Source organism: Humulus lupulus, chromosome 2, assembly GCF_963169125.1.
Source record: "Humulus lupulus chromosome 2, drHumLupu1.1, whole genome shotgun sequence".
Classification (NCBI taxonomy): domain Eukaryota; kingdom Viridiplantae; phylum Streptophyta; class Magnoliopsida; order Rosales; family Cannabaceae; genus Humulus; species Humulus lupulus.
The window spans coordinates 290221684-290239164 of NC_084794.1; the positions used below are offsets into that span (position 1 = coordinate 290221684).

The window sequence follows — 17481 nt, forward strand, 5'->3', positions numbered from 1 at the left end:
ATAATAATAACAAAAATGCCAAATACATAAATAATGACATGGGTTAAAGTTATTATTTATGCTGATTTCTGGAACTTGTTTGTTGAAAGAGGGAATGAAGCAATGACAAAATTTTCATAAAATGAAAAATATTTGTGTCAATATTAATTATTGATAAAATTTTATTGCATGAGAGACTACATATATATGCATGCACCACAATCTATGAAAAGTTCTCTTTAATGTTTTCGGGGATCGATATCTCTTCTATATAATAAGTGTGTAGATAACGGAAATTGTTAGTTTTAACGATTTTTTATCTTTTTTAATATTAATTTTAACAGAATAGTCTTATATTTAACATAAGATTCTTATATTTAACGGTAGTTTGTAAATTTTTAAACTTAAATAAAATAAAATAAATAATTAAAAAAATTTAAATAGGATATTTTTAAGATATTTTACAATGATAAATATTTAAAAATAATAAATAATTAAACAAATTAAAATAGGATATTGTTTAGATATTTTACAATGCTAATTATTTTAAAATAATAAATAATTAAACAAAATAAAATATGATATGATATTTTTGACATATTTTACAATGATAATTTTTTAAGAATAATAAAATCATACATTTTATAACTTAAATAAAATTTAATTAAACTTAAACTCACTTATTAGAATAATATCATATTAATCATATAATATAATCTATTGTGAATTAGCAACAAAATGCTTTATTAAAAAAACTAGCAAGAAACTTAAATTTAAAATCCACTTAGTATTTAATATTACATTAAACATATAATATATAATATCTTGTTGTCACTCACAAATTCAAAAACTAGAACAAACATAAACTTAAACAAAAATAAATAAATTATTTAATTAAAATAGGATATTTATTTCAAAATTTATATGACATTAATATAAATTTAATAAAAATAATTAATAAATTCTATAAATAAAACTAACCAAACGTGCATATTGCACGTTTGTTGTTTCTAGTATATATATAATAGTATTTATATGGATAATAAAAGTTTTATATTTATATAAAGTTAGAATAAATCTAAAAGGATAAAAATCGACTTTCATACTGAATTTTTTTTTATTGAAATATACTCTACTAGAAAATTTTACATAAGAAGAGACAATGAAATATACATTAGTGGAATAAATACATTTGTTGTATTGCACGCATAAATATTTATATATTATGTAGAATTGGTGATGCAAGAATCGATCACATAAGATGAAGTTGTTAAGACCATTTGTAAATGATATCAGCAGTCGTTTGATTTGAACCCTCTTTGAAGCCATAAATTCCATCGTTATGAGCCCTCCAAACACACTTTGAGGCGCATCTGAATGAATCTCTGCTTGCTCTAAAAATGTCATACGATCCTGTTCCACCAACCCAGGTAAGACCACAGAAATACAAAGTAGTACCTGCAAAATTGATTCGGAATTTAAACTCGTAATCTTGATTGTTGGCCACAACATGAGCACCTAAATCATCATCAGCGGACTTGCAATGAACTGTAAGTTGGTTTTGATTGTCCAAATTGTTGAAGATTTGAACCGTCGTTTTATATACGAATACGCCTCCGATTTTTTCATCACCGCTAGAATTTTCATTGTTGTCATTTTTTGTAGAGGGAAGATTCGCTCTCGCTTCTCCTTCTATTGCTAATGATGAAATCATAATCAGTAGTAGTAAGGAAATCAATGACATAGCTTTTTTCTCAAACAGCTCCATCTTTCCTGTATTTGGCAGTAATCAATATTTTGAAATGTACACAAGAATATATTATCTGTGAGCTCTTTTCTGTACATATATATACACAATATCTTGGTATTATAACGTGATGAGGTGGTTTTAAAATGATAAGAAGATAATCACAAAATGATTATTGGCTCAGTCTTTATAAATGTATTGGCAATTAGGATATGGAATAACTGGGGTGGTTTTTTCTCGACAGTTGCAACAAATTTTTAATTTATATATAGTATGTATGTTAAGTATATGAAAACTATATATTTATGATTAGGTACTTTTCGGTTTTTACTTTTATTTTTATAATTATTTAAATTAGTTATTTATGATGTTATTATCTAAATTTTAAGAGATATTCATTTACAGTTATTTTTTTTAATTTATTATACGTAATTTTATTTTATCAAGCAATATTTATGGGAAAGTTTATGATGCTACTTTTATTTTTATTTTACCAATGCAATTTTATTTTATTTAATAGTATAAATTATGTGGGGATATATATATATCTAGGGAATTTTTTAAAAATATGGTTTTTCAGCCATCAATGTGCAAAAATACGGGAATTAAACTTTCATTAATTTGTATGGGAAAATTTAATTAACAAAAATTTAGTTAATGGGAAAACTTATCCCATATTGAAAATCAAAATTAAACAAAAAAAATCAGCAAAATGAGGGGTACTATGGTAATTAACATAGGAAAAGCTCCTTCAGCCAAGCCACATCTTTTCTTTCATTTTGCCCAAGCCGCCACCTCCCTGTCCTCCACTCGCCTCCCTCACCATCTCCACCATCATATCCGGCCACCCACCGTCACCACCTGTGATTCACCTTAGGCGCGCACTTCCGTGAAACCTAGCCAAGAACACCTAACTGCACCATCGACGAACACAACCTCAATTCGCGCATCTCTGTGCAATTCCATTCACGTGCCCCCAAATCCAAAACGATGGGTATAGGCTGAGGTGAGAGATGTGCTGGTGGTGTTCTGAGGTGAGGGAGAAGGGTGGTGCCTGGGCAGAGTGCGATTCGTGGTGCTCGAAGCTGCACAAAATGACGAGTATGGCTGGGGTTGCAATGAGGTTTTGCGCGCAGGGGATGGGGGTTTCTGGTTGTGGTCGGAGGCGATGGAGGAGGTTGGTTTATGATCAGATCTGTTTTTTTTTTCTATCTTCTGATCTGTGGTAACTGGTTACCTTCACGTTCTTTGTGTGCATATTTCAGGAGGTAACTGATACCTTCACATTTTGATGTCTATGTATATTTCTGGGTTCTTTATGGTAACTAGTTACCTAGGTTACTAAATCATACATACTCTTCCTTTTTTTTTCCTTCAAATGTGACTTTTCTTTTCATTTCTAATATGTTTGACTCATCACCCCTCTTATGGTAACTGGTTACCTTTCTTATGGCAGTAGGTTACTCATCTCACTGTAACTAGTTACCCCACCCAATACATGTTATTTAACCTCTAAGACTATTTTTACATATTTGTGAAAAATCAAACAAGTAACTGGTTATTCCTCTGGATAAATGTTATTTAACCTAGCTGTAGGATTTTTTTTTTCCATAACTTTGAAAAATCAATTAAGTAACTGATTACCTTACCCAGGCTTTGAAAAAAAATGTACGACCTAAAAAAAAGGAAAAAAATGTTTATAATAAATAAAAATAATAATAAACTCAACTCATATTACCAAAAAAAATTAACAAAAAGTTTGCAAAACAACCATGAAAAAAATTAATATATAAATAGTTATTTAAAATTAATATAAAAAAATCAAATAAGCTAAAAAAATAATCAAATTACAAACATACCCTTCCAAATTAATACAACTTGATTAAGAGTAAAACTATGGCATAAACAAACTTTTATACAAAAATATAGGAAACTAATCCATAAAAGTGAAATTAAAAAAAAAAAAAAAAACCATAGATTAACTTTTCTTGAAAAAAAGCTATATTTTCACAATCTATTAAAAATCTCATATAACATGTACTTTTCACATAAATCTATGTCTATATCTATATCTATATCTTCTATCTACTTATATAAAGTTGAGGACAAGAGAGGTGGGGTGACAGCCTAAATGAACTACTTTCTTTATTCTTTATTTTCTCAATTTTTTCACTATTATCTATCTATAATAATTATAAATTATCATCTAAGAAACTATAACTATAATTTTTTTTGCATTAATTTTTTTTATATAATAATAATTAATTATTTAAATACACTAAAATAATAAATAGAAACAACCATAATTGTTATATAATGGTAACTAATCTAAAAAATTACCATATATAGACTATATATATGATCATAATAATGGTAATTGTTATATAAATAGATTATAGATTATAATGGTAATTGTTATATATAATATAATGATAACTAATCTATTAATTATATATATAAATTATCTATCTATAATAATTATAAATTGTTGACATCGTTTTTCGTCAACTTAAGAAAGAAGAGCAATTAAACAAAAATATACCAGAGGAAGTAAATAAAAAGAATGTAGACAAGATCTTTTACGTGATTCAACAGTTTAAATTTGCCTAGTCCATGAGTCTATATTTTGACTCTTTTGGAATTCCCTTGAACTTTCAAAAAACAGTTGCTCAGAGTTTTCTCTCCAAATCTCAATGTTTCGGTCCTTTACAAGTGAATTATCACACTCTATTTGTAGAGGGGTTTTTTGAATTGCTTCTCACATATCTCAGGAAGTTATTATTCAAATCAAATACAATAAAATCATTCAATGCATACAGTTATCACGTATGCATAATATCCCATAAAATGTGGGATTTAATAACAAATTACATCAGATCTGATAAACATAGGGAATTTGTAATAATAAATATGTTCACACATGGCTGACTAGCTAACAATAAATTAAAACTGTGTAGGTGTATTAACTTTTGTTGGATATCTATGTTGTTGTATGTGTATTATTAACTTTGTAAAATTATCAAATAAAATATATTTTTTTACAAAAACATTAAAAAATATATATATTTTCACTAATTAAGATTTTAGCTAAAGAGTCCTTGTATGTTTATACACTGTTATGTGACATATATCTAAATTAATTTGAAATATATTCTTTACATACTAGATCGATATGATAAGTATGTTAGTTTTCTTTTGATATTTTACTTGGTGTTTCATTTCTAATATATTATTATGAAGTTTTTCCAATGTATATAGTTAGTTTTTCTTAAAAAAAAAACTAGTTAATGTAATAAGTGTGTTAGTTTTCTTTTCTATTGAATATTCTCATTTAATTTTTCTTTTACACCTTATTGGATTTTTTAAGAATAATTATATCTATAATTTATTGATTTGCAAGGTAGTCATTATTATTTTTTTAATGGAAGAATGACGTTTTTATTTCTTCCAAATTAATATACTGATTGTGATGTTGTAAATAGTTGAATTAAATATTTAGAAAAATATTATCTTACAACTAAGTTATCTTCTCATAAAATATCAATTTATTAAACAAAGAAAAATTGTTATAAAATCAGAGGAGTGACAAAATACATAATAATAATAATAATAATAATAACACAATCAATTCAATTTACAAGCCAAAAGAAAAAAATATTAATTATAAACTATTTGTTTATATTATTATTTAATTTCTTCACTTACAAGAATTCAAAACAAAAATATATTTCTTCACTTATTTATTTTTAAATCACTTTTAGTTTATTGGCAAGAAGCAAAACGCTAGAAAAAGAGTAACAATGTTAACGGGTTGCTCATGCTTCGCGCACGAGCCATTCACTAGTGTGTATATATATATATATATATATATATATATGCATGCACCACAATCTATGAAAAGTTTTCTTTAATGTTTTCGCAGATTGATAAATATATATAGTAGTATTTATATGGATAATAAAAGTTATATATATATATAGTTAGAATAAATCTAGATTTTCATAGTGAAAGAAACATATTTATTGAAATATACTCTACTAGAAAATTTTACATAAGAAGAGACAATGAAATATACTTTAGTGGAATAAATGCATTTATTTTATTAAAGGCATAAATATTTATATATTCTGTAGAATTGGTGATGCAAGAATCGATCACATAAGGTGAAGTGTTAAGACCATTTGTAAATAATATCAGCAGTCGTTTGATTTGAACCCTCTTTGAAGCCATAAATTCCATCATTATGAGCCCTCCAAACACACTTTGAAGCGCATCTGAATGAATCCCTGCTTGCTCTAAAAATGTCATACGATCCTGTTCCACCAACCCATGTAAGACCACAGAAATACAAAGTAGTACCCGCAAAATTGATTCGGAATTTAAACTCGTAATCTTGATTGTTGGCCACAACATGAGCACCTAAATCATCATCAGCAGACTTGCAATGAACTGTAAGTTGGTTTTGATTGTCCAAATTGTTAAAGATTTGAACCGTCGTTTTATATACGAATACGCCTCCAATTTTTTCATCACTGCTAGAATTCTCATTGTTGTCATTTTTTGTAGAGGGAAGATTCGCTCTCGCTTCTGCTTCTATTGCTAATGATGAAATCATAATCAGTAGTAGTAAGGAAATCAATGACATAGCTTTTTTCTCAAACAGCTCCATCTTTCCTGTATTTGGCAGTAATCAATATTTTGAAATATACACAAGAATATATTATTTGTGAGCTCTTTTCTGTACATATATATACACAAATATGACGTGATGAGGTGGTTTTAAAATGATAAGAAGATAATCACAAAATGATTATCGGCTCAGTCTTTATAAATGTATTGACAATTAGGATATGGAATAACTGGGGTGGTTTTTTCTCCACAGTTGCAACAAATTTTTAATTTATATATAGTATGTATGTGAAGTATATGAAAACAATATATTTATGATTAGGCACTTTTTCGGTTTTTACTTTTATTTTTATAATTATTATTTAAATTAGTTATTTATGATGTAATTATCTAAACTTTAAGAGATAATTATTTACAGTTATTTTTTTATAATTTATTATAAGTAATTGTATTTTATCAAGCAATATATATGGGAAAGTTTATGATACTACTTTAATTATTATTTTACCAATGCTATTTTATTTTATTTAATAGTATAAGTTATGTGGGGATATCTATATATATATATATATATAAATCTAGGGAATTTTTAAAAAATATGGCTGTTAGCCATAAATGTGCAAACTCAGGGCCTCCTTGGCCTCGTAATGGATGGCAGCCACCATCGCCAATAAGATACCCACCATCGCCAATTAGGCATTGCTCACCAACTCGAAGGAACACACAACCGACCCATGGTGATAAGGAAAGGCGAGCTGGGCGAAGGCGTGGAAATGGGGAAACTACAAGGGAGCATAGGGGTCCCAACCCATGAGAAGCGAAATGTCTCGGTCTCACACTATTGAGACGAGGCAACCGGCAAGAAACTCATCTCAAAACAACCATGTAACGAGCCATGTCAGTGAAGGCTCAGGTGACACTAGATCGGTTAGTATATATGACCAGGAACGTAGAAACACTGGAAATCGAGGTGATCACCCATATTTATGGGAGCATTTAAAACATAATTCGGACCTGAGAGACCATCTCAGCGAGCGCAAGCACCCCGCGTCGAGGGGGGGAACTGGAGTTGTAATATCCGATAACCAATTCACGCTGATTCAAGTCAGATCCCCCGTAGATCCAGTCCAAGAAAGGATTGAGCAATGGAAAAGAGCATTCAGGCTCTTACAAAATGAACGGAGCCAAGAGAGGGATGATGAGTTCGAAGAAGAACTCGAACCATTTGCCCCGCACATCTCTAGCACCTCGTTTCCTCAAGGATTCAGAATTCCTCATGTCCCACCATTTGATGGAAATTCGGATCCATACAGTCATTTGAGTACATTCAACACGATTATGCGAGCCAGTAATGTGGGCTATGAACTCAGATGCATGCTGTTCCCAACCTTACTCACGGGACCAGCGAAGAACTAGTTTGAAAAGTATAAGAGACATTCGATTGCATCTTGGGATCAATTATCAAGAGATTTTAAGAAATAATTCAAGGCCATGGTCGACATTAGACCCGAGGCATCAGCCTTGACCAATGTCCGACAACAGCCAAACGAAACACTAAAGAGTTATCTCACAAGATTCTATTTGGAAGTAGCTCGTGATGTTGATGACAGTGGCCATTTAATGGCTGTCCGAGATTGAGTAATGCCTGGAAGTCCTCTCTGGGAAGATATGCAAAGGAAGCCAGTAAGGTCCTTAATCGAGTTCAATCGATGAGCTAAGAGGTTTGTTAATGTAGAAGAGGCAAGGTCAGCGTTGAATATGACCATTCATCCCATAACTACAACAACAAACACAAACTCAGCCTCAACCTCGGCGAATCCTACGACCTCAAAACCTTCTGGGGACAACCCTTCTAAAAGAAAGAAAAATGAAGGGAATAATCCCAAGGCGGAAGGGGGAAAGAAGAAGAAAGGGGAAAGGTATTTCTTCCTATACAAGGTGTATACTGAGCTCAATGAGTCTCAGGAGAATATCTACCTGGCTAATGAAAACCAGGTCTCTTTCAGACGGCCTGACCCCATGAGAAACCAAAAGGCAAAAAGAGACTCCATCAAGTACTGCAGATTCCATAGAGATATCTGACATACAACCGATGAATGTAGACAACTAAAAGATGAGATCGAAGGATTGATCTCAAGATGATATTTTAGGCAGTATGTAAAAAACCAGATCCCCAATCAGGCTTCTACCTGCCAAAGGGCAGCAGCAGGACCACTTGCCCAGAATAGTCACCCTCGAGCTAGGGAGGACGAACAACCCCCCCCCCCCCCCCCCCCGATTGATGGAGAATATGTCATAACCATCTCAGGGGGACCACATATTGCAGGATAGGGTAGGAACACCCAAAAAAGATATGTGAATGAGCTAAAAACTGGTGATAGGTCTCCCTATGAACCCGAATCCAGAGCTCCAAAACAACAAAGGGTTGAATCTCAACCCATAACTTTTATTGAAGATGACACATCCCATTTATAGTTCCCTCATAATGACCTGTTGGTCATAACCCTTCAGCTCGATATAAATAGGGTACACCTAGTCCTGATTGATTATGGGAGCTCAGTAAATATCCTCTTCAAGGCCACTTTAGAAAAGATGGGACTCGCGCTTCGCGACCTAATGGCCCGTGCAACGACGTTGTACGACTTTTCAAGAGAAGGGATTTCCTGTATGGGATCCATTGAACTCCCCGTAACCTTGGGAGACTTCCCAGTCTTGACAACCAAGATGATGGAATTCGTAGTGGTGGATCTTCCATCGGCCTACAACGTACTGCTTGGGAGACCCACCCTAGTAGGGCTGGGGACAATTTCGTCCGTTAGGCACCTGGCCATCAAGTTCCTGACTTCTAGTGGCATCAAGACGCTGAAAGGAGACCAGCTCACGAGAAGGGAACGCTACAACATTTCCTTGAGGGGAAGGAAGCAAACAAGTGCACAAACACTTGTAGTAATTCAAAGTAAGGATGGAACATTCTTTGAGATAGACGAAGAGATCGATCCAAGAATAGAGGAAATGGTTGACCTTGAGCCTCTAGAAGTGCTCAAAGAGGTCAAGCTCGAAGAGGTTGATCCCCCAAAAATTGTGAAGGTAGGGAAAACCCTTCCGGAAGAAACAAAGTAGCAATTAATTTGCTTCCTGAGGAAGAACCATGATGTTTGCTCATGGTCATATTCGAACATGGTAGGGATACATCCAAATGTGATAAGCCACGTCCTTAACATTGATAAGAGCTTCCCCCCGAAGCAACAGATACGAAGACTCCTGGACGATGACAGAAAGAAATCCCTGAAGGAAGAGGTCGACAGATTAAAGGCGAATCGATTTATAGGAGACGCCTTCTACCTTGATTGTGTCGCCAACCCGGTACTAGTTCCAAAACCTAACGGAACGTGGAAAACTTGTATTAATTACTCTGACCTCAATAAGGCGTGTCCTAAGGACTGGTTTCCTTTACCTCGGATTGACTAGCTCATAGATGTCACAGCCGGGCACGGACCAAGAGCATACGAGTTTTTTGACAGATAAAGGGTTGTACTGTTACAATGTTGTAACGCCCTGGTTACCCCAGAACAGTTACGGTGAACGGTGAACCGGAAATTTGACTCGCTACCCGAGTCCTTTGGTTAAAAACGTGATCTAGGTACCATTAACAAGTTAAGGTGAAAAACCAATAAAAAGGAAAGGGTACATTTCATTAAGTAAATAAACTGCTCATGAGCCTTTTAAATTGTTTACAAGTAGTTCGTAATACAAAAGAGTTGCTACAGTTTCAAATTTACAATCCCCGCCGGCCTAAGCGGCAAAAATAGGGTAAACCCCTAGTCCCTTTGAGAACTCCTTGACCGTGGCAGTCAAGCGGCCATGTATGTACATTACATCGCCCAAGCTCTCCACTCAAGGCTGGCCAAGCTTTTCCTTTCCTTTACCTGCACCACATAGCACCCATGAGCCAAGGCCCAACAAGAAAACATAGCAAGACATGATATAATATCAACAACGTTCATAATAACCATTCAGGACTATCAGTCCAACAAGTAGGTGACAATAGCCAATAGTCACAATAATGAGCATCGCTCCCTCTAGCCATGTGACGATAGGGTCACCAGGGCTTAACTGATAGGTGATTTCTTTCATAAGCTTGATCAGGACAGGTGCATGGTGATTGGTCACCAACATAACCTTCCTCACAACTCTAGAGTCGAAACTATGGACAACGTCCCTTAGGCTTGTGACAAACAGTCACCGGGGTCATACACCTTGGCTATAGTCATCTGGTCGTAGACCAGGCAAGCGCTTGTAAGTTTCTCGACCCTAGGGTCGGTCTGGCATTAATGCTATAGAGCCATTCAATGCATGATTCTCAACTTTAGAGTCGGTCCCTGACTAGTCAGTGTCTCAAGCAGGTAATCAGCATTCACTAGCACTTAATATGCAATCCATGTCCACATATATCAACTAGCATGCCTCAAATATCAAATCATACATTCCATATACCTGTACAGGGTGCAACTATATTCATACATTGTTTTCTTACCTCTGGTTCGAGTGAGGATTATAATATGAACGACCCCTGAGAACGATCAACCTTTAAAATCCTTGACGGTCACCTGGTCATAACCAAATTATAGAATTTATCAATAAAAATGATAACCGAGGGTTCCCAAACCAAATCCCAGCCCCCGAGACATCAAATACTACCCAACCGGGTACTAGGTTCAACCCCGAGGCCTATGGTTTGAATCCCCGAGCCAAAAACCTCATTTTAGCAAAATTGTCCTTAAGGGTCGCGCCCCCCCCCCCCCCTCTGCTGCGCCACGGCGCACCTCCAGACAGAAAGGCTCCCTGCCTGCCAAACGCCAAGGGCCGCGGCGCTCCCCTGCTGCGCCGCGGCGCTTAGCCCAGAATGGCTAAGTCGGCCACACGAACCAGCTTTTCTCCCTGTGCAATTCCCTCTCAAACCAGACCTTTAAACCCTCATAGAACCTCTTCCTAACACATAATGGAACCCCCAAACAACACCCTTAGCTTACTCACATCAAACCCCAATCAAACTAACACTAAAACCCCCTTTGATTCACACTTTCCACATCAAAACCCATGACTGAAAAGTTAAAACGAAAACAGAGCATAGCTTAAGTTCAGTGATCAAAACTTACCTCAAAACCTATTTTGAACTCCCACACAAGCAGAACCAAGTCTACCAACTCAGCCTTGATGTTCCTTAGCTTGATATCCCACCTAGAGCTCAAAACTCTCAAAGAAGGCAATGGAGAAGATGAAGCTAGGAGAAGGTACGGGAATGAAGAAGCAAACCCCTGTTTTACTCTGTTTATTCCACAGCTTCTAAGCCACTTAAGTCACATATATCCTCCCAAAAAGACCAAAATACCCTTGTGTCATCCTAAGCCTTTTAAACCTACTCAAGGGCAAAATTGGTACTTCTCGCTTAACCCGTTAATTATAATTAACGTTTCCCAATTCCCGCTAATCTCAATATCCTCAAACACCAATAGTTCATATCCCGTTACCTTAAAATCCCCGGTAACACTATAACCACCAATATCACCTCGAGACTCACCCCGAGCCCCGAGCTCAAACCTGTTATGACCAAACCGATAAATCATGTTTAAAGATCGTCTCATGTCGAAATACTCGAACCAATCCACATTATAATGTGGTCTCACAATATATCATTATCACACAAACAAATATTCAAGTATACCCTCAACGGGCCAAATTACCAAAATACCCCTATAGGCAAATGTGGACTCACATGCATGCATTTAACATCATATTATAATATAATTCTCATAACCATGCATAAACACATTTAATGGCATAATTAAACAGTTATGGCCCTCCCGGCCTACTAATCCAGCCATTAACCATAATAGGGAATCTGGGGCATTACAAATGTCATGCCTTTCGTGCTCAAGAATGCTGGAGCTACGTACCAAAGGCTCGTAAATATGATGTTCTCTGAGCAGATAGGTAATAGCATGGATGTGTATGTTGATGATATGTTGGTCAAATCTAAACATAACAACAACCATGTGGACAACCTCGAAGAATGCTTTGCTGTGCTACGAAACTACAACATGAAGCTCAACCCCCAGAAATGCTCTTTTGGAGTATTGTCAGGGAAGTTCCTAGGCTTCATTGTGAACGCACAGGAAATAGAGGTTAATCCTGACAAGATCTAGGCGTTAATTGACATGCCCTCACCTCAAAAACATAAAGATGTCCAGAGTTTGACTGGACGGATGGCAGCATTAAGTAGGTTTATCTCGAAATGTACAGACTGTTGTCTTCCATTTTTCAACCTTCTGAGAGGGGGCAAAAAAATTTGAGTGGACAGAGGAATGCGAGCTAGAATTTCAGGAGCTCGAGAAGCTTCTCGCGGAACCTCCCATCTTGTCAAAACCCATCACGAGAGAAATTTTGTACGTATATCTCACTACAACCAAGCACGCCATCAGCGTCGTGCTCGTCCGAGAAGACCAGAAGGTACAAAAGCCAGTATACTATGTCAGTAAAAGATTATTGGGGGCAGAATCGAGATACCCCTTAATGGAGAAATTGGCTCTTAGCCTAATTCACTCATCTCGAAAGCTCCGACCTTACTTTCAAGCACACCCCATCCATGTGTTGATTGACCAAACACTACGACAAGTGTTGTCGAAGCCAGAAGCCTCGGGCCGATTATTAAAATGGGTAGTTGAGCTTGGACTATTCGAGATCACTTATCATCCGAGAACAACCATAAAAGAGCAGGCTTTGGCAGACTTCATAGGGGAATGTACTGGAATGACTAACGACGAAGTTATGACCCCAGCCCTCGAGCTGTGGAAACTTTATGTCGATGGGTCCTCCAACGAGAATGGATTGGGGGCAAGAACTATATTGATCACTCCAACTGGAAGTCGATTTCACTCCGCCTTAAGGTTTGGCTTTGAAGCATCCAACATCAAATCTGAATACGAGGCTCTATTGGCTGGACTCCGAATAGCCAAGGAACTCAAAGCAAAGGCGATACATTGCTACAGTGATTCGCAGTTGGTGGTCAACCAAATTTTAGAGGAATACCAGGCTTGCGGAACAAAGATGGCTGCACATTTAGAAAAAGCAAAAACAACACTCGAACTTTTCGAGTTCTATACAATAGAGCAGGTTCCCCGAGAGAAAACTTCAAACGTAGGCGCCTTAGCCAAGCTCGCCACATCCACCGAGGTCTACGGGCTGAATGTTGTGCCAATCGAGCAACTGTCGACACCTAGTATAAGTGAGCCTGAACAGGAAGATGTCTGCATGATTAACTCCGAGCCAACTTGGATGACCCCAATAGTTGATTACCTTGAAACCAACATTCTCCCAGCCAAATAGAACAAGGCTCAGAAACTGATGCATCAGATTCCCAGATACACTATTGTGGAAGGGAGGCTATATCGGAGAGGATATTCTATGCCACTACTCTGATGTGTAACTCCACCCAAGGCCAAGAAAATCCTAGAAGAGAGAAATGAAGGATTCTGTGGGGACCACACTGGGGGGCATAGCCTATCAAAGAAAATTATACGACATGGATACTTCTGGCCCACTATCATAGCAGACTCGCTTGATTATGTCAAGAGATGCGATAAGTGCGAACGGTTTGCTACAATCCCGCGAGCTCCACCTTCTGAGATAACTATGATGACCTCCCCATGGCCATTTGCGGTCTGGGGAATTAATCTCATAGGCTCGTTGCTAACTGGAAAAGGTGGAGTTAAGTACGCAGTAGTCGCGATAAATTATTTTACAAAGTGGATCGAGGTCGAACCTCTGGCAACGATCACCTCGAAGAAAGTCCTATACTTTGTGGTGAAAAACATAATCTGCCGATATGAAATGCCACGGAAGATAGTATCAGATAACGATACTCAATTCGACAGTGAACTGTTTACCAATTTTTGTGAGAAAAACGGGATAATGAAGAGCTTCTCCTCTGTTGCCCATCCCAAGAAAACGGACCATTCGAAGCCGTAAATAAGACTCTAAAAAGTTCTATGAAAATGAGATTGGAAGAAGCTAAGGGAAAATGGCCCGAGGAGTTGCCCCAAGTCTTGTGGTCCCATCGAACCACAGCTCGCACGTCAACAGGACATACCCCTTTTTCTCTGGCATAAGGATGTGAGGCCATGTTACTAATCGATGTCGAAATACCCACTATTCGTACCCATGCTTATGACCAAGCCTAAAACCTTTCCCAACTCAAAGAAAGTTTGGACTTAATCGAAGGAAGACAGGACGAAGCTCAACTAAAAAACGCAACATATCAGTAGCGAGCTACCTGATATTTCAATAAAAAGGTTCGAGACAGGAAATTCGGATTGGGAGACTTGGTGCTAAGGCGTGTGCTCCTAGCTACGCGATACCCAGTCGCTGGCGTGCTCGAGCCTAATTGAGAAGGACCTTATCAAATCGAGTCAATTATTCAACCTGGTGTCTACAAATTGGCAAGATTAAACGGAGAATTGGTACCACGAGCATGGAATGTCAAACATCTGCGACCTTACTATCAATAGTGTAGGAATGATGTTTCCTATAACCATGTTTATTCATCTTTACTAAGCTTCTGTTAATAAATTTTTCAATTCTGAATAAAGTTCATTTTCATTTCAATATGTTGTATTTTTTGCAAACCCTCTTAATTATACAAAGGTTATTAAGGGGGCATCAGTGGTATACATACCATAAGTTTGAAAAAATTGCTCAAAAATAAGCATACACAAAACACAAGCAAATGTCTAGACCCATAACCAGATTATATAAAATTAAAGTGTTTGGATAAAACCAAATGCGCGAGCTAAGATAATTTGGACATAACCAGATTATTAAGTGTTTGGATATATAGCCAAATGCGTGAGCTAAGATAATTTGGACATAACCAGATTATTAAAAGTAAAGTGTTTGGATATAACCAAATGTGCGAGCTAAGATAATTTGGACATAACCAGATTATAAAAAAGTAAAGCGTTTGGATATAACCAAATGTGCAAGCTAAGATAATTTGAACATAACCAGATTATTAAAGTAAAGTGTTTGGATATAACCAAATGCGCGAGCTAAGATAATTTGGACATGACTAGATTATTAAAAACAAAGTGTTTGGATAAAACCAGATACACGAGCTAAAATTTGGACATAACCAAATTATATTGTCTGGACCATTAACCAGATTATTAAAACACAAAGTGTTTGGATATAACCAAATACGCGAGCTAAAATTTGGACATAAGCAAATTATATAGTATGAACCATTAACCAGATTATTAAAAACAAAGTATTTGGTTATAACCAAATACGCGAGCTAAAATTTGGACATAACCAAATTATATAAAATAAAGTGTCTGGATATGACTAGATACACAAACCAGTACTATCTAGATATAACTAGATCGAAAATATATAAGTGTATGGATTACGAACCAAACATGACCTAAATAGGTTTGGAACAAACTAGCTAAAAATTAATCAACATATGTGGGAAAAAAATAAACCCACTTCAGATTAAGTCGAGATCAAGGCTGGAATATCTTGCAAAAAAGAAAGTTTCAACCTCACAACCTCGGGGAGCTACCCTAGGATGAGGAAAAGCAACTAGAAAAGTAGGATATAACTAAACTACCTATCTTACACGCCATATAAGTACTTTCGAGTGCATGGTAAAAGTAAGTTGTGACCTTGACAGATAACAAGGTCGGATACGGATATATCGAACAAACCATGCGAGAACGCATGGGAACTCGAGCTTAAATCCAACATATGTTTGTATGAATAAACAGACATAAAAGCAAAATTTTAATATAAATTGCTTTAAATATTTCGATTCATGAAATGTAAAGTAAAAATATTAAATTGAAGTCAAATATGGTATTACAAATATCATAAGTAGGTAGTTGTTGTACGAGCTATAAATTTTTTTTTCCCCAATGACATAAAAAATGAAAACAAAAGCTATAAACTATTACAAAAGATTCAAAGGGACGCAGCCCAGGATTGAGATTTAGGAGGCAGAAGCACCCTCCTTAGCCTTCTCAGTATTTTCCTTGGCCTTCTCAGCATCATCGAAAGCACTACCCTCACTAGGACGAATAGCATGACTATCCTCCCGAGCAGCTTCCTCCTCCTCAAGCTGAGCTTTCCATTTGGCCACAAGCTCCTCCCACTACAAGAAAAAATGCTTCTAATAACACCGAAAATGTGTTATCAAAACATACGATAACACTTTATGATGTGTTAAGACCGACTATGTTATCGTAGGTCAGGGTACTTAACATAACACTTTATCAGTGTTATACAGATGTGTTATTGTATTGTCAACGATAACACAATTTCTGTGTTATTTTAATATATAGACAAGTGTTGAATTATGTTATTTATAGTCGATTATATAACACTTTTTTGGTGTTATACTACACTTTAGTATAACACATTTTTTGTGTTATACTAAACTTTAGTATAACACATTATTTGTGATATACTACACTTTAGTATAACACATGTGTTATATTAGCTTAGAGAAACATAATCTTTTTTTACTTGCACAAAACTAGGAAAACAAATATGAAAGTTGAAGCCAAATAAGGTAACATAAATAGATTTTTATTAATTACTCAAATGTAATTACAATATTTAGTCTACTAGTCTAGGCTCAAGAAATCATATTACAACATAATTTATGACCAATTCAGATTACTTTATCACCAAATACAAAACAATAAATGTATACAAAAATTAGTGAAATACATTCTTCCATTCTTTGCATCAATATCTCGATGGCTTTGCAGTTTCTTTGAAAGTGATATGCTTCAAAAACAGGTCTAAAATGTCACCCTCAAGTTCTTAACCTCTCTATCTAATTCACTTGGTGTCCTTTGCCTGCAAGATCCTAGAAAATGGAGTAGGATCCACCAAAAACTGAGATAAGTCTACAGATCAATGCTTGAAGTATCATACAAAAATAAAACAAGAGAAAACATCATTGGCATAAATGAAACAAGAGAAAACATTCAAATAATCAGAATGAATCAAATGAAAAAATTCACAAAACAAGAGAAAAAGATCAAATTATAATATCTAGAATT

General features: G+C 35.5%; 2 protein-coding genes across 2 annotated transcripts; both read right to left on the reverse strand.

Annotated features, from left to right (window-relative positions):
- Positions 1-1249: 1249 nt before the first annotated feature.
- LOC133815668 (S-protein homolog 24-like) lies at positions 1250-1747 on the reverse strand. Its single transcript, XM_062248478.1, has one exon. The coding sequence runs from the start codon at positions 1745-1747 to the stop codon at positions 1250-1252; it is 498 nt and encodes a 165-aa protein (XP_062104462.1).
- Positions 1748-5897: 4150 nt separating this feature from the next.
- Positions 5898-6395, reverse strand: LOC133815669 (S-protein homolog 24-like). Its single transcript, XM_062248480.1, has one exon. The coding sequence runs from the start codon at positions 6393-6395 to the stop codon at positions 5898-5900; it is 498 nt and encodes a 165-aa protein (XP_062104464.1).
- Between the last annotated feature and the right edge of the window lie 11086 nt (positions 6396-17481).